The following is an 18,629-nucleotide window of genomic DNA, read 5'->3' as shown; positions in this document are numbered from 1 at the left end:
TATTTAACGGTAACGATAATAAGAGAAGTCAGTTTTTCAATTTTTGTCTATTAACCATTACTGTACACACTCCAGAATAATTAAATACGGTACACAAAGGATCTTTTGCTAGGTTCGTCAATGGACAGATGGCGCTTCGTGTGGGATCTCTGGTAGCTGCACCTCGTTCACCCACAGGCCCACGCCTGCTGCGTGTAATGTGATGGGAAGTAACGGATAAAACACTCGTGCAGAAAAACTCAGATGCTTTATTTCTTAGGCAACTTACTACTAGCAAGGACAAAAGATATCTGAGGAAGCGCGAGTTCTCCGTTATATCCCCTTTGCGCTCGCTCCGCACGCGCTCGCCGCGCTACACGCTCATGGCGTCGGAGTAGAGAGGTAGCGATACGCTACACCCCACATTCGCATGGTCAGCCATTTTTTATCCATTGAGTTGTATTAGTGCGTGTTATAACACGGGTTATATCTGTAGTTGTCGCCATTTTCGATCCAAATAGCGAGTGCAAAGACTTTACTTAGCACCGTCTGTTCATCGACGGACCTTGATCTGCTGAACCCCAACGCTGTCACGCTTAAACAGCTGTCACGCATGTTATATTGAAAATTTGGACTCAAAAAAATTTAAGGATATTCTTGAAATCTTAAAAAATAATAATTCTTTTAAAGATTTTTAATATTTACATAATAAAAAAAATTCATAAAGGAAAAATAACGCAAAAAATGCCAATGAGTCGAGCTATATATGGTACCTCAAATAGTTTTAAAACCTTAACAAAAATTTGAACTTGAATTTTGTTGGAGTCCATTGAATCCCACATGTACAGTAAGAGTTAATATATATATTATAAAAAAAATTTTAAGTAACAAATTATTGTTTTTATTGCTTAAATTTTATTTATTATTTTGAAGATGGCACAAGTTTCTATCTTAAAAGATATATTAAATATGAAATTAAAAATAAAATATAAAAATAAAATATTATGGCTTTTCTCCACCTTTTCAAGCTGGAAAATCTCTTTGAAAACAAATTTTTTACAAGTCAGTTGACAATTTCTCAGGAATATTTGAACTTATCGTTTTCAATTTCTGCAAATATATAATGTGTTTGCTGCATAAATTAGGACTATTGTGTTATTTATAAATTGAGTATTTTCATCATAATACAATAGTCCTAATTTATGAAACAATTTAACATCTATAAATAAATAAAAAATAAAAGTGTATAAATATGTAACAAACTAATTAAAAACAAGCTTTACAAGCTCAATCAAATATTAGCATAAAATTTCATATTAATATTTTTGTATATTTTGTAATAATTTTATATCTTTTCAAACTCATCAAACTATGCACCGAATAAATTTTCTTCAATTTTAGAACAAAAAGATATTTAAAAAATGAACTAGTATGGCAATATCACGATATTAACTCATATAGACCCATAGCTAACTAAGAACTGGGCCAGTGCTATTCATTGCATACGCGCGTATTAAAAGATAATTAAATGTGTTAAAAAATAATTAAATATGTAAAAAAAGTGTTAACAAGTTGTTTACATAATCATTGTTTAACCTCTACCGAGTATACTTCAGTGGAATTTCATAACTGGTACCCTGGAGTTTATAAGGACCCTAACATCAAAAATGCTTGCCGCAAAGAAAATTGGCGTTATTGACTTGAAAAAAATACAGATTACCTTTTAAACATAGATTTTATTTATATGGATGCACCTTTCTCATTAGAGGAAAAGAGAAAACAACTTATGTTTCTCTTTTACTTAACATGTTAAATGCATACATAAAATGACGTATTTAAAATAGCAGACAACTTGACATCTGCATACATCACATAGGGTGCGTTCCACTTAAAGCTCACAACGACCGTGGAATCATTTTATCCTTGTTGGTTATCAAATATTAAACAAGGATAAGCAACGCTCGCGAGCGTTGCGGGCATTAAGTGGAACGCACCCATAGTCAATTCACCTAATCTAACCTAACCTAGTGTATAATTTTGTAACAAGAAAATGGGCTAAAGATGCAATATATGAAAAGTTTGGTAGAAAAAATATTTTTATATTTTACATTTTACTTGAATATTTATATGCTTCATCGTGCATTGCATTGTACCCAAATATCATACTGCGCCTAACTTCTCGCGCACGCGTAGTCTTTCCTTGTAAAGGATAGAAGACAAGCTATCTCAAATACAAGCGCGCCAGATAAGACCGCCCAAGATGAGACGCGCCATTATTTTATTCAGGGCGCATCCATGTATATAAGATCAGTGCTTTTAAACATCTTACTTTGAAACAAAAGTTTTTTTTAATTAAAATCTTTTTGAATATGTAAAAAAATTTCCCGAAAAAAAATGCAAGTCACTTCTTTTATTTAAAAAATAATAACTCATGCGTGTATGCGTATATACATGTGTGTATATATTCTATACCATTTTGTAATATTCGCAACAATTGTCAAGTTATTAATTTATAAAGATAACCGAATTCGTACGGCTTACCACCAAATACAAGCGCGCGAGATAAGACCATCTAAGATGAGACGCGCATCTGCCGTCGCTAAACACGCGAAGAGTTTGTTTACAAGCGGCAATGTTTTTACGCTCCCACGTGTCTAGCGACAGCAAACGCGCGTCTCACTAGGCGGTCTTATCTCACCGCACTTGCGGTAGGCAAATTCGGCTGTTATTATAAACTATATCGATACCCCTACAGCATGAAATATTGCTGCAACGTTGCAGAAATATTGCAATAGTGCATAATATAACCAATATTGCAGAAATATTGTAGCAATATTACAAATATAATATTCCCTAGCAAATGTTGCACAATATTGCAGCAATATTACAAATGTAATATTTCTTAGCAGATGTTGTGCAATATTGTAGCAATATTACAAATGTAATATTTCCTAACAGATATTGCACAATATTGTGGCAATATTATATTGCAACCGTGCAAAATTTATTTCCGTATAATCCGTATTTCTTAATCTAGAACTAACAATAAGTAATATTTTACATAGTTTTAAGGGACAAATAAAAAAATAGAGCAGGATATTTTTATTTTAAATTTTTATGTAAGATTAGAGCTAAAAGATACATAGATGTGCAACAAATTCTGTAATCACGACAGCGTTGCGTCCCATACTAGATTGAGTGAAGCAAGTCCAGAAGATGTTCACTTTGACTTATATATATAATACATTAATTAAACATGTGTGAACCATACATGCATGTGTAATTCTAGCGTATAAATTGATCAGGATGGGCATTTTCTGGACTTGCTTCATTCCAATGCTTACTTAAATCTAGAATGGAACGATATTCGATATCCGTTGGTGTATGTTAATTTAATTAATTACTTTTTTAATTAATAATTTTTTTAATTATTGTGCCGTAACGGTATGACAATAAATTCATTTTCCGTTTTTCGTATAATACACATCTTACATATCATTTGATTAATTTAACCACCTGCAACATTTCCTTCATATTGCGCATTAACGTTTCAGAAATATTACAGCAATCTTACAAGAAATATTGCAGCAATATTGCTGAAATATTACAGAAATCTTACGGGGAATATTGCAGAAATATTGCAGACATATTGCACAATATTGTTTTGGAGCGGACATAGGAATATTGCTGCAATATTGCTGCAATATTTTCTGCAATATTCCAATCTTGCAAAATAATATTTCTGCAACGTTGCAGCAATATTTCATGCTGTAGGGGTAGTTGCAAATATCACACCATGGTGCAAAACGTTTGCGTTTATCTCAATCTCTTGTATCTCTTCATGAGCATTGATTCGCATGATTATCTTGCTGTATGTGTATACACACACGCGCACGTATACACAAACACATACTTCCACGGATTGTGTGTGTGTGTGTGTGTGTGTGCACGCGCGCGTATGTGTGTGCACGCGCGCGTGTGCGCGTGCATATAAAAAATATTTCGAATACATTTTTAAAGTATATTTTTTTTTTTTTGCATTATTATTAATTTTTTATGATAAATTTCTATAAAATTTTTAATAAATATTTTTAGAAATTAAATGTTCAAAATATTTATACTTATGAAAAATGTACTTATGACAAATCCAGATAAGCAAACTAAAATACAAAACTTACCAAAATATTATTCAACCAATGTAATTTTTTTTCACTTGTTCCTTTAAGTAATTCCCGTTTGCACAGAAACATTTCACAGCTTTCTGTTAGTTTAAATATATTTTCACTTATTTTATATGCCGCAAGCGAAGTAGTGGCGCTTTCGAAACACGCATGTGTGTTATCCCAAAGTGAAAGCCATTCGCACAACAAATTCTCATTTTTCTTCGAATATAATGCAAATTCAATATCATTAATATAATATAATTTCGAAAGAGTAGGATAAACTGTTCGTAGAAATTCAATTTGCGCATTCGCATTTATGTCTACTTTTGACAAAAGTTGTAGAGCAGTTCGTAGATAATCATCACAGATAGTTGAATCAGTTTCAGAAGAATCACTCACTGTATGATTTTTGTACCAGTTTCTTCCAGCTGGAATGTATGCTAAACACGACTTCAAAGTAAAAAAATAAATATCCTGTAGATTACTAGCAATGTCATGTGCATTTGGAATCACAGATATTAATTTGTTTATAATCCAGCACACAATCTCTGCATTGATAAGTATGTTATTTTTTAGGAATATAAGAATTTGTTGAAATATAATATTTGAAGTGTATTTTCTTTTACATTCCATGCTAGTTTTCTGAAGAAATACTAACAATTCCTGGAAAATAAAATTTTGTTTTTAGAATTTTGTTAACAAAAGAAACTCAATTTACTAACAATCAGTTCAATTTAATTTAAGAGATAATGATTTAAGAAGTAAAATAACCCAATAAAAAAATGGTAGTATTTCACAAAATCTAAATGTTGAAGTAAGGTGAGCTGGGGCAAGTGTGGCCTCAGTGTACACCATTGGCTTGTGTAACATTGCAAGGAAAATAACATAGTGTGCTTTAGCCATATGTTGAGTAGATGCAATCATGCAAATTTTCACCATTAAAGCGCTCGCCATTGTCAATCAGTAACTTGAGTACAGCATTAAACAGTCAACACTAAAAAAAAAAAACTTCCAATGTCAAATTGTGAAAGTTATGTTGTTAACATTTGTCATCAGTTAACGTAGAATAAAACTCGTAAGTACTTTTTATAGTTAGCATTATATCCGTAATTAACAATCCCATTTGTTTTTTCTTTTCACTGCATTGTGGCAGTAATAGCCAGGGTCGCATTTGCCACAAAATCGGGGCAAGTATGCCATCAAAAAAATTTTCTAAAGTGAGATTTTTTTCCTCTTAATTTTCTTTTTTTTTAATGTAATCTTATGCATCTATAAAGTTCAATTTAAATGTCATGTTACCAAAGTTTCAATGTTGCATAAAAATTTAGAGGCTTGTAGGAGGAGAGTAAACAGAAACTTTGAACTTTCGAGTATGCTTGCCCCAGCTCACCTTACCATAAAAAAATCATAAACTCGTTTATAAAGCTTTTTGTTATTAATATATTGTTTGATTAATAATTTATCTGAAGTCAAATATAAATTTTACATTTGAATTATTTTACTTCTTAAAAAACTCGTAATCTTTTCACATACTATAAAATTTTTGAAAAACTATATTCATAAAAAAGAATGGTTTTAAAAAACATTTTGAAATAAAAAAATAAAGTTTTAATATTCTTTTAATAACATTGAAGAAAGTGAATAAATTAATAATATAAGAAAGTAAAAGAATTAATAACATATCATAAATAAATTATATAACATTATCAATATGTCATACTAGTAAAAATATAGCAAAAATAGAGCAATGCTTGTTACTACATTTAAATCATTAGAAGTATATTGCTAAAGGCTTTCAAAGCATCTTCTTATTTCTCAAAAACTAAACATTCCCTTGATTAATACCTACTGATAAAAAACCAATTTACTTACATAAAGACATAAAAACTCGTGTAATTACTTTTCTAGCTTTTTTTCTATAAAATAATAACTTTTATAAAATCTATTTTTATAAATTCTATAAAATAATAATTTCTAATAAAATCTACAACTAAATTATTCAAAAGCAAAAATAAAATTTGCATAATTTAAGTATTGAATATATCTAATAGTGTATAATGTATATTATTGAGTACACACAATAATACATATATTATTATTAGATTCTTTATATTCGTAGCTTGACAATTGTTTACTGTGTTCTTTTTTGTATTTCATAATGTAGCATATATAAAACTTAAAATCATGGATGTAAACCAGTGCATTTCTCTGTTACAAAGAGTAGATATGTAATGTATTCTTTTTAAAATTTAATTTAATTTTAAATAAATTGTCAATTTTTTTAAATAAATTTTTTTATTTTTTAGTTCTTAAATTTAAATGTAACAAGTAATGTTATCGCACTAATATGACATAATGTTATGTTTAAAAAAGTATATAATTAATGAACATCCCATACTCTTACACAAAAATAATACAGTAAAATTAATTTTTAAATGTTTTTATTAGCTTGTTATTAAAAAACAATAAAAAGTTCACAATCGGCCAAAGACAAGCAAGAAAAATAAGTTAGTTAAATTTTTTATAAAATTAGATTATGTAACAATATGCTATAGCAAAACTAGTTTCGACCATGGTGTAACTAACAAGATGATTCGTTCCTCGACGATTTTTTAGTTCGATCTGTGCATGGATCCACGTAACGTCACATCGTGTTGCGAAGCAAGAGCGAAGAAAATAAGAGAGAAAGAGTGAGAGGAGAAGGGAAAGAGATTGATATGACATAACTCGGATCCAACACTCATATTGGCTTATAAAATTCTATGCGCATTGCCTCCTCTTCCATCATGGTTTTGACTTTATTAAGTCTTTCTCAATCACAGACAATAAGTTAAATATAAAACTAGAGTTGTTTACGTAAACAATTTTTTATAAAGCATTTTTCTTTCTCCCGACATAAGTATAGCTTATGTTCTAATCAAACATGTCCTTGTAGAAATAGAACGTAATATTGTGTTGTAAAGAGCAGATATTCAGTAAGCTTTACTTTTTTAAATCTGTGGCAAAAGATGTGTATGCCTCGATGGAATAAAGTCAAAAATTAATAATTTTAGTTTTTAAATGCTTCTTTAAATCTATTCTTTATTATGAATAGTTTTTCAAAATTTTTATATTTTTGGGTTTAAATTACTTAAAAATTAATACACACAATGTTATATTTTAAATAATAATTAAAACAGAACACTATAGTTCTATATACAGCAATTTAAAGAAAAAATTATAGTTTTATTAAATTAAACAAATAAATGTAAAAAATAGAGCATACCATAAGAATCAGCAATGAATTTTATTGTACAAATTCAATAATTTTATTTAATTAAATGATTAAAAAAAGAATGTTTTTTTTAAATTATTATTAATCTATTATTATAAAAAAATTTTTAATATAATTACACATTTCTGTTGCATTAAATTTTGAACAATACTTGGTATTTTAAATAATGCGCTAAAAGTTTCTTTAAAAAAGCTTTGTTAAAAGTTATAAAGTATATAAAGATATATAAAAGTTTGTATGTGCGCGTGTGAATAAAAATTCATGTAATTTATTTTCATCTTTTTAAACTAAACATTTTAATTTTTAATTAGACCAATATAAAAAGTGTCTTTTAGATTGTTTTTAATTTTAATTTTTAACAAATTGTAAGGGAATTAAATTGATTCTGCCTTGTAAGAGAAGTACCTTATATAAACAGTCTGTTACATTGTCACATAGCTCTATTGCACTTTTCATTTGTATACAATCAAGATGTGTTTGAATATTGCACTGTATATCACAGTCGACATTAAACGACTTGCCATTTATAAGTTTCCATAGCAATACATAGGCGATCCATTGATATTGTTCCTCATTTGGAGAATGTCTATAAACATGTATTTGTAAAGTACTATTAATTTAATAAAAATAACTTACATAAAATTTTATGATCTATTTGTACAAATAATATAATAACTAATCTCTCCCTGCATATATCAATAGGAGAAGAACTCTACCACTTTTTTGTTTTTTCAAACTAATATAAAAAAACTATATAAATATCAGAATAAACAATCTTGAGACCCTTCCTAAAAATTTTTACATTAAAAAAAATTTTTATCTAATTTTTGTTTATATTAAAAGAATTTCAAAAAATATTTCACAAAAACATTAAATTTTAACTGATAATTTTAAAATAAAATGTAAAAAATTATCTTATTTGTACTGAATATCTAAAAATATTAATTTTATTATTTTAAAGTAAAATGCATTGTTTAATATGTAAATATATTTCAAAATTATATATATTTATACATATTAAAATGTCATCCTCAGATTACTGTATAATTTTAAAAAATATTTTTTTATTTATGGAAAATTTATTCTTCATAAAATGTCAAGATATCAAAATATTTTTCATCAAGTAATATTTATTTTAAAGCATATTATAAATTTTTATGACATTTCTTTGTAGTTAGTGATATTCATAAACTTTTTAAAATTAATAATCGTACAAATACTTCCTAAAGATAAAGTATATATAACATCCACAAAAAATATTTAAGAACAATGTGTAGACAAAAAATTAGTATAATCAATATAATTTATATAACTTATAAAATATAGAAACAGTATTATAAAATAACAATATTCTTACTCACATTAAGTTTTCAATTATAGTTTTCAATTCCATTAAGTCGACATGGCAATTGTAATGAAATTCCTTTAAAAAATTGCTATCGTTTATGTGGAAAATGTTTAGAGATGTGTACCATAATCGAGACAAAATATACTTATTCAATTCCAGTTCTTTAATCTGCTTCGACATTATTGCCTTTAAAAGTGTAGTAATATATTAAGAATAGATTTTTCTAATTTATTTGAAAAGCTTAATCAACAGATACTTATTATATATTTTAATTAATTTAAAAAGTAAAATACAGAGAGATAGACACATGTTTACTTGATAGATAAGTTCACTAAAAAATTGAAACACTGACCTTATATATAATAAATAGTTGGTGTTTCGTATTATTTCCTTTCTCTTCGATTGTACATCAGTATTTTGTAAAATCTGATCGTACTCTTTACCGTACTTGTAAAATATAGAACCATCAACATAAAATTGACTTGAAAGTTTAATAGTTCTTGCCCTCTAACCCTCAGGTTAGATAGGGCATTTTGACCAATCTACAAAATTCTTGGTAAGATGATTAAGTAATTTAAGAAGAAATGCAAAAATAAACAATGCATCAACACAATAATACAAATATAAAACGCGATTGATTATATCAACAATGTTCAAAAATTTGAACAAAGTTTTTCTATAAAGAATGGACCGAGCATCGCAATAGAAACAATGGAAATTGGCGGCTCGCTATAGAGTATAGAAAGAAAAATACTACTTAAGGGCCATCTACAATGGAGTGTTTTAGTCGTAACAACGCTAAATCTACGACCATGCTGTCAATAATATAAACGACGTAGCAATAATATACAAGCCGGCTATCATAGAGAGGTGACTAAAAACTAACCCCGAACACCTAAACGCTCATCGTAAGCACCCACTGAATTGGCTCAAGGTCTGTTGTAGGCCGTAATCAGTAAAACAGTACGTAATGAAAATATTGTCTACGACTACTGCTACGGCCTACAACTCTCCATTGTAGATGGCCCTTTAAAGCCTTGTCTACAGAAGTCGCAAGCAGCCAGTTGCGTCTTGCGACAGCCAATGATTGTCGAGCTTTAACTAGAAACTAGACGCTCATTGGCTGTCGCAAGTCGCAACTGGCTGCTTGCGATTTCTGTAGACGGCTTAAGCCCGTTCTACATTAATCGCAACTAGTCAGTTGCGACTTGCGATCAATGTAGAATGGGCTTAAAGCCCGTCTACAGAAGTCGCAAGCAGTCAGTTGCGACTACGACTACGACATCTACGTCTCGTTCTCTGCCTTCGGCCATAATCTTAAGTACTGTTTTAAGATGCCATCAATTAATTACAGAATCGTATTAACATCTTAAGACATTGTTTGAGAAATCTTGAAATAAGATTTGACGAATACCGGCCATAGGCACTCGTATAGCGACATTCAACCGACATACGACATTCTTGTAACTTGCGACACGGCTTGTGCGATTATTGTAGATGAGACTTTATAATTCTTTTTGGCTGTATTGTTCCTAGTTCCTATCAGTTTCTGTCAGTTTTCTATGGGAAAAGCGGGTGTTATATTGTAAAGAAAAATTCAAGTTTGCATTTACGAAATGGGGAAGAAAGACAAAAAAAATACTAATAAAATAAGTGGTCAGATGAAAACTGCATTAAAAACGGAAAAAAAGCTCAATGCCAAGCAGAAAAAGGAATTAGCAGCGCTTGGTGAGGTTAGATTCTTTTTATTTTTTCTTTCGTCCCTGTAATGTGTAATATTGAGTACGTCTACACCGTACGTTTAGTCCGCGACCTATACACTATATTCGACCCAACCCGATAGTTCACAACGGTGTAAACGCTCGCAGACTTGTTTGGGTTAGGCCACTTTTTGACGATCCCTGATTCATCTTAGGCCATACAACATAACGCGTGTAAACAGTTTATTAGTAGCTTTAGATCGGGATATAGGTTAGGGCATAGATCAAGTCGCGCGGTATAAACTAGGCCATTGTTGGCGTAGAAGTTATTGAAAACCTTGTATAGCAGGATAGGCGAGCAGGGATGGAGAAATCTTCCCTTCCAATTAAATAAATCTGCTAGCTTATTTCGCATTCACATTTAATTCGATTGTCATAGTACGAGTACAGATACAATACAGATTCATTCACTAGGTACTGAAACTTGCTGCCGGTCGTTAGTGCGCGTTACTGCAAATCTTACAGCGACGGTGTATCTCTCTCGACGATCTATAGCCTTAACAATCTTACTCATGGAAAAATATGCTAAAGAATGATAAATTTTGATAAACTCCATGAATAGTATGTGTTGGCTTTATATATGTTTCCTAAAACTGTTAAGAGATACCTTGTACAAATATAATAAATGATATCTCGGGGTTCGGAATAAATTGAGAAATAAGATTATTCGTCAAATTACGATTAAAAACCGGGTAATTTGCTTAGTTTAGCGTCCTCACCTCCAAAATCGATGAACGTAGGCTCATTTAACGCGGTTTTGCACGAAATGAAAGAATCTGGCGGAAAAAAGCATCGCTCTGCGCATATTTTGGCTATATAGACACTCTTTCTCCATGTTTTCTTCTCCTATTTAAAGAGTAAAAAATCAGAGGAAGGAGCGTATTAGTAGTGAGGGTACAATTTACTGGGGATGGATGCAGTGGCGCAAGTTTTCGGCCGCCAGCATCAAGATAGTCTCATTGGTGAAGGCACGCACAAGTTGAGAGTCGTGTTTGTGTCTCGACCACGGACACAACTCTCGATTGATGTGCGTGTCTCCCACTCCCACCATCTTGGTGCTGACGGCCGAAAATTTGCATCACTGATTGTGATATTCCGTAACCACTTATGCCTGTTCTACGATGAGTCGTAAGTCGTTGATCGTAAGAAATCTAGCCAATCATAATTGATCTTAGAGAAGAAAAGCGAACATGATTGGTTAAATTTCTTACGACACGACTTACGACATCCATTGTAGATCAGGCCTTAAGCCAGAACTACAATAGATGTAAGCCTTAAGCCCTAAAGAATTAACCAATTATATTCGTTTATTCTTCTCACATTCAATTATAATTGGTCAGTTTCTTATGGCATAAGGCTTACTACACCTATTGTGAATCCGGGTTCACCGACAACTATCGATGTCGTTAGGTGTCTTTGCGCATGTATTTTGACGTATGAAAAAATATGCGTAACGACACTAAAGAGGCCTTCACACACGAATCTACTTAACGAATAGTCGACTCTGGGGGTCTATTACGGTTCTTAGGTGAGTTCACTCACTTTTCACATTTCCAGCACTCTCTCCACTGATTGGTGTATACTTTTAGAACTAACAATATACACCAATCACTGTAGCTCACTTTTCACATTTTCACAGTGAGTGATCTCACCTAAGAACTGTAATAGACCCCCTGATCGGAAGATTTTCTTACGGTTTACGTATTACGTGTTAAGTAGATTCGTGTGTGAAGGCCCTTAACGACATCAATAGTTGTAAGTGGTTACGAAATAGCACCTTTGGACGGATATGCTATACAATAATCGAGCCATTTTAAAACTCACCTTTTGTGGTGACATGCGTATCAGCATGTTTTCAGTATGCTTTTATGTGTTGTATGCATGTGTATGATGTGTGCATGTATGCGTGAGCGGCAATCTAATGCTAAGACTCCATGTATGCGGTGAGCTCCGGCAAACGCACGCGGTGACCAATCAGAATTTAAACGCTTGCTGTGACTTGCCGGAACCCGACCTCCGCCTGATTGTTGATTGGTCACCGCATGCGTTTGCCGGAGCTCACCGCAGACAAGGAGTTTTAGCATTAAGGTTCATCTTTTATATATAGGACATCCGTCGTCCTCTCTGAAACCAAATGCGGTCTCAGGATTACCAGATAAAAACTTGAAATTTCTCCACTCAAAGCTTAAAAAATTACCTTTTTTTCTTTAAGGCTCGAAAACTAAAAATTCCCCACTTTTCTCGAAAATTTCTTATAATTCTCTATTTTATAATGTTTAAAAATAGAGAAAACAATGCTAAAATCCCCCTTTGGCCGGTTTTATAAACTCTGGTTAAATTAGCCGTCTAGTTATTCGCAGGGCCATTACATCCACTTTTGTGGATGTAGGAACTACGTAGCCACATCTACTTTTCGAGAGAATAAAATGCTAGTTTTGGTTGAAATCCGTGCTACATCCATAATTGATTTGGTGTGAATTTGTGCTACATCTACAATCGTGGATATGCTCTGTATTTTAAGTTTATATTTACACGGATATTTATTTATTGTTTAAATTATATGTTTACGCGAATTTTCTAAAAATACGCAATACAAACATTTAAATTATTGCAAATTGGATAATACACATAAAAAACAATACAGAGAAATGTAATTAAATTTTAAAGTTAAAATCTAAAAAATTAAAGATGAATGAAATTAATTACACATACACATAGAATTATGAGTGTACGCATAAATATAAATAATCTAAATTACATGTAAAAATACAAACTATATATGCATAAAATTTTTTATATCAGAGGTTGAAAGTATTATAACTAAAAAAAGTTAAAAGTTAATAACTTGTTAATTTCAATTTTTAGAAACTTAAATAATTTTTTATAAAAATCATATATTAATTTAATTGTATGATATTCGCGTATGTTCTGTATATATACAAAAAAATATTTATTGCGTGTGCGCGCGCGCGTGTGTGTGTGTGTGTGTGAGTGAATATGAGATAATTTAATAGAATTAATTTTTAAGTTAAAAATGATTTTAAAAAACATCACGTTATGCAAGTTAATTGTCAATTAGAGCGAGCAAGGCAGTAGTAAAAGTGAGCGAGAGATTAATAAAAGAGAGAGCGAGACAATAATGGGAATGAGCGATATGTCAATAAGACCGAGCGAGACAGTAACAGACGAAAGCGAGATGAGAATAATAACATGCAAAATGCTCGAGGACTGAGGATTGGCTCGAGTCTTCCTTGCATGCCGTTCTTTTTATCTCGCTCGCTCTTATTGCGATTATTTCAAGAGACCGATACGCTTTTAACTCATGCTAGAAGTTTATGTCACTGAGTTATCACACACATATTTAATGTTTTATATATATAGAGAATATTAAGAAAAATAATATATACATATGTAAAATATCGGCTAAAAGTACAGATCTCATCCTTTAGTTTCCTTTTATGCCACGCAAGGCGCTCCTGTATTTGATACAATGCGCCACCGCTGTACCTTATCTCTCATTGGACGTCAGTCCTACGTGACAGACTCTCGTCCCTCATTGGTTATTATATGTGACCCTAGCACAGCCGTACGGGCTACTACCGTTATCTCCGCAACCGCAGAAGAGGGAATTTGCCATGCGACTCCCAAATATACAAACGTAATAAATACTGTCTAGAAGAGAACACCGTGCACCCGCCCTTTTTTTTCGGCTTTACAATTCCTTGATATTTTTCCTCCTTTATTCAAAACCCTCGTCTCTACCTTACAGATCTTAGAATGGGATAGAGATACACTGGCGCAAAAAAAACGAGACAATTTTGACTGAATTTTTAGGGAAATCTTTAAAGTGATGCAGCTTTGCGAAAAATCATCCAAATTACATGTACTTTTTTAAAATTAAAGGACAAAGACTCTACTTTAAGAATCCCTAGGCAAAAGTTTGATTTGTTAAGTGTGAACCTTTTGTATCGCATGAAAACCAAACGTTTTTTTTTTTTTTTTTTTTTTTTTAATTGAAAGAAGTAAAAGTTTGTTATCATTTTTTACAAGTTTTTCATTAAAATCTTGTTAATATTAATCCAGATTCTTAAAGTTCATTCTTTTCTAAGCAATTTAAAAAAACCATGTTGATACGATGTTTTTTGTTGATTGCACCTGTTTGAATTTTGCACTGCATTTTAGGGTATTTTACTGAATTAATACGGTATTTTTTTAATATCATGAATTTTTAGTATCAATATGATATTGCACATTGATTTTATTGGTGTTTAACTCAATCATATCGCCGTCATCAGAGTAATCCAATGTACACCACGTGGAGATTGACAGTTGGATTTTGCACATCATGTGGTTCTGAAATTCATCGGTGGAAATTTGCACTTACTGATCTAAATATAACGGATAGCTGACGCGCCAATTTTACTGAAGTCAACAGAAAGTTTGACATTTTAGCAGCCTGCTCAGACCACATAAATATACACAGACTGATACATAAAAAATAAAAATTCGAATTTTATTTAAAAAATCGGCTTTTTTTATATGATGTGTAAAATTCGAAATTGTCAACTTTCACGTGGTACACATTGGGGCACTCTGATGACAGCGGTATGATTGAATTAAACACGAATAAAATTAATGTATAATATCATATTGATACTCAAAATTCATGATATTAAAAAAATACCGTATTTATTTGCCAAAATACCTTAAAATGCAGTGCAAATTTCAAACTCGTGTGCAATCAAGAAAAAACATCGTATCGACATGGTCAATATCGACAATTTTTTTTTAAATTGCTTAGAAAAGAATAAACTTTAAAAATTTGGATTAATATTAGCAAGATTTTAGTGTAATGGGCGGATGATCGAGAATGTTGAGATGATCCGTTTTCAAATTATTTAAATACACCGGTGCTTTCAACGAGAATTTATTATATGGGCGAGATGATACACAACACGGGGAAACGCGGCCTTAAAAACGATCCTATCGTTTGTTTGTTCGTCTCCGGGTACTGTGAGAGAATGCCTCAACTCTCCGGACGTCGTTCTTATGCCCGCACAAATTTGAAAATGACACATACGCCGCTCGCCAGGTAAATCGTTATAGTGCTCGGTGTACTTATCTCGCTTCAGGCCCCCTACAAAATGTTTAAATACAAATGTTTAAATGTTTAGAACTGTCAAAAAAATATTATGGAATCCACAAAACTCTCGAAAGCTACCAACCGTCTCACTCATATTCCCGTAGATAGGTCTTTTTCTGGCGTTACACTTTTTTTATTTAATAATTAATAACATTTGCAATCAGAATTCTTTGGAAAATGGTTAAGTACGTTTAGAACTATACGAGAAATATTTTATAATGCACAGAGCTTTTTGAAATTGATCAGCGTCTCACTTTTATTTCATTTTTAATTACAAAATGTATTAAAACATTAAAAAGATATTGTTTATTTGCAGAACTCTTTCTGGAACTATTATAGAACTGTAGATTTTTAAAAATCCAACAAGAATTAGGGCGGACACTTTCGTAGGACAAAGTGAGACGCTGCGTGAAGTTAGCGTCTCACTTTGCACTAATCAATTTTTTTGTTTTAACGACCAGAACTATGAATTTAACCTATCAGGAACTGTAGAACTATTGAAAAGAAACCCAGAACTTTCAATAATTAATGAGTTTTCACGAAATGATATGCGAACTTTACACACACTTATCAATTACAGAATAGTATAATACAAGAGGACTATTGTCTCTTATTAAGTCTCTCTTACTAACTATTGTTTTCATTTAACCTCATTGAAACCTTAAATTATTACTAAATGACGTTACTAGTATTATTTTTTCTTAGATTAGAAAATATAACGTATTGAATTTAAGCGATGGTAATCGCCCAGTGTGACCTCGAAGGGGTCATTAAATAATAAATTAAATAATAAACAATAATTTTGTTATCTTTGGCCGATTCGGCGGACGATTGAGAAAGATTGACCGTTACAAGTTGGAGACTTGATTTATATCTTATTAATATATGTGAAAGTTAAATAATTATTATTGCATTTTACATATTTACAGGACGACATAGAGAAAGTTGTTGCCGAAATTGAAAGAGAAGAGGCTCGCAGGCAATGCATAAAAGAAGTAGTGATAGATGCGCCGCTTAGACGAGTTAATTTTACCTTGACGGCGCATCCTTTCAAAGATGAAATTATAATGTTTGGTGGGGAGTTTCACGATGGTCGACAGGTAAATATTATATAATATTGAATAATGGAATTTTGTACAAAAAACAGAAAAAGTTCAAAAATTAACCAAAAAGTTAAGTTTTAAGAAACAAAAATATCTTTTTAAATTATTCATTGAATAAATAATAATAATATTTTTTTCTAAATGTATATTAGATATAAGAAGAAAAATTATAAACTTTTTGCTTAATATTTTGAAGCTTTATTTGAAAGAATAAATAAATTGTTCAAAATCTATTGCGAAAGGAAAAAATTGAAGAGTGTATAACTAGCAATAAGCTGCGTTCGACTTATTTGTGAAAAGACCTTCGTAATTTCGCTAATCGTACGTCTTGGTATAGCGGCACGCGGGCTTATGGATGTCTTTTTATGTTGACGCTTGATGCTTATTTTCAACGTTAAAGACATCATGTGATTAAAAATAAAGATTTTAATTCGTCATTTTTAGTCGTGTGATGTCTTTGACGCTGAAAATAAATCGGGTGTCTGAATATGAAAAGGCACTTTATAAAAACGTCGTGACGTTGCTCTCACAACATTGAATTATTACGGTCAGTCCCATAATTCGAGCTTGAAATTCTTTGTTAGCAACGATGCAAAAATTTTCTCCAGTGCGGCTGGAAGCTGCAAGTGGAACTAGCATAAATCAGACATAATTTGTGATACAGAGTTAAAATTCAAAATAATGGATTTAAATTGAAGACCTGACGGTAAAAAAGAGGTGAAAAAGCATACCACTACATTTTGTTGTATTCCGCAATATAATACTTCTAATGGACCGGAAATAAATTTTAATTACTTTTCTAAAGAGCCATTTGAAAAGAAAGTGAGAGATTGTTTTATGAATGGGTAAACCGAATTTTATGCACACCTGTGCGAAACTTTTTTGAGACTATTTTCCAGGAGGCAAGTGAACAAAATAATATAAAGTACCCATATAGACAAAAAGATGTCTTTTAAATTTCTAAAAGACATCCTTGCGATTTCTTGCGATATCGCATTTTTTACGAAAAGATATCTCTTCACGATCTAAAAGATGTCTTATGCAACAATTTGAGATATCTTTTAGATATCTGGCGATGTTTAAAAGACATCTTGAAGGAATTTAAAAGATATTTTGAAGAAATCTAAAGACAGTTCTAGAACTGATCTTTAAGATAGGGTAACCTTTTGGACACGTAACGATTGGACACGGCTCGATTGGACACGCACGATTGGACACACACGATTGGAAACCACACGATTGGACACCACGATTGGACACAGCACGATTGGACACCGAACGTTTGAATACCGTATGATTGAATTATACCAGTAAAACATACATACCGCACGATTGGACATTGCATTATTGGACACTACATTATTGGGCACCGCATTATTAGACACCATTGGACGCATACATTGCACGATTGGATACCGCACAAATGGACACCACACGATTGGACACGGCACGATTAGACATCGCATTATTGGACACCGTACAATTGGACACACACACACACACACACATTCACATGTGTTTGTAGATTTCCAATACAATTTACATTGGTTAGGACGGGATGGGTGCGGGAGGGGGGCCGAAGGGCCACCTTGCATCCCCCTGCACGCGCGCGCGCGGTGTTTTAACCTCTAGAGAGTCTAGAGGATCAACTCTTTTTTTGGCCGACTTTTTTAGTTTCAATGCTAAAACATTTTTGTTTTTGTCAGTCAGATGAACTATGAAAAAGATGACTTCACTTTAGCGTTTAATATATAGGCTTTCAATTCGAAAAAAAGTGATTTTTTGTTGTATTTTAACTTTATATTATCGTTTACTGTTAAAATAATTTAACGTCATTTACAATGAAAATGTGTTGAAAA

At 31.7% G+C, this 18,629-nt stretch overlaps 2 protein-coding genes and 1 long non-coding RNA gene across 11 annotated transcripts in view; 1 reads left to right on the top strand and 2 right to left on the bottom strand.

The window, feature by feature from the left end:
* LOC105832099 overlaps positions 1-9,806 on the bottom strand; it is a 151,996-nt gene extending 142,190 nt beyond the window's left edge. For 2 of the 6 annotated variants that reach the window (XM_036293876.1, XM_036293894.1), the window contains exons 1-4: positions 9,117-9,644; positions 8,778-8,950; positions 7,822-8,002; positions 4,158-4,805 (exon numbers count right to left, since the gene is read on the bottom strand). In XM_036293876.1, the coding sequence (XP_036149769.1) occupies positions 4,158-4,805; positions 7,822-8,002; positions 8,778-8,944 (996 nt within the window). In that variant the 5' untranslated portion in view covers positions 8,945-8,950; positions 9,117-9,644. The other 4 variants (XM_036293880.1, XM_036293891.1, XM_036293887.1 and 1 more) reach the window with 4 other exon arrangements.
* Positions 9,807-10,091: 285 nt separating this feature from the next.
* The window catches only part of LOC105837183 (kelch domain-containing protein 4), a 67,014-nt gene continuing 58,476 nt past the window's right edge, over positions 10,092-18,629 (top strand). For 2 of the 4 annotated variants that reach the window (XR_001139126.3, XM_012681744.3), the window contains exons 1-2: positions 10,094-10,497; positions 16,597-16,767. Coding sequence is in view for 3 of the 4 variants with exons in the window: in XM_012681744.3 (XP_012537198.1) it covers positions 10,381-10,497; positions 16,597-16,767 (288 nt within the window). In the remaining variant the exon portion in view is untranslated. Of the gene's footprint in view, positions 10,498-16,596; positions 16,768-18,629 lie in introns of all 4 variants that reach the window. The other 2 variants (XM_012681746.3, XM_036293898.1) reach the window with 2 other exon arrangements.
* On the bottom strand, positions 10,869-11,549 carry LOC105837184. Its single transcript, XR_001139127.3, has 2 exons — positions 11,244-11,549; positions 10,869-11,117 (listed from the first exon to the last, which is right to left on the bottom strand). It is a non-coding gene; the product is annotated as an uncharacterized LOC105837184 (long non-coding RNA).

Source organism: Monomorium pharaonis, chromosome 1 (assembly GCF_013373865.1).
Source record: "Monomorium pharaonis isolate MP-MQ-018 chromosome 1, ASM1337386v2, whole genome shotgun sequence".
NCBI lineage: Eukaryota > Metazoa > Arthropoda > Insecta > Hymenoptera > Formicidae > Monomorium > Monomorium pharaonis.
The sequence above is the reverse complement of the archived record's forward strand: the minus strand, read 5'-3'. Positions and strand labels throughout refer to the sequence as shown.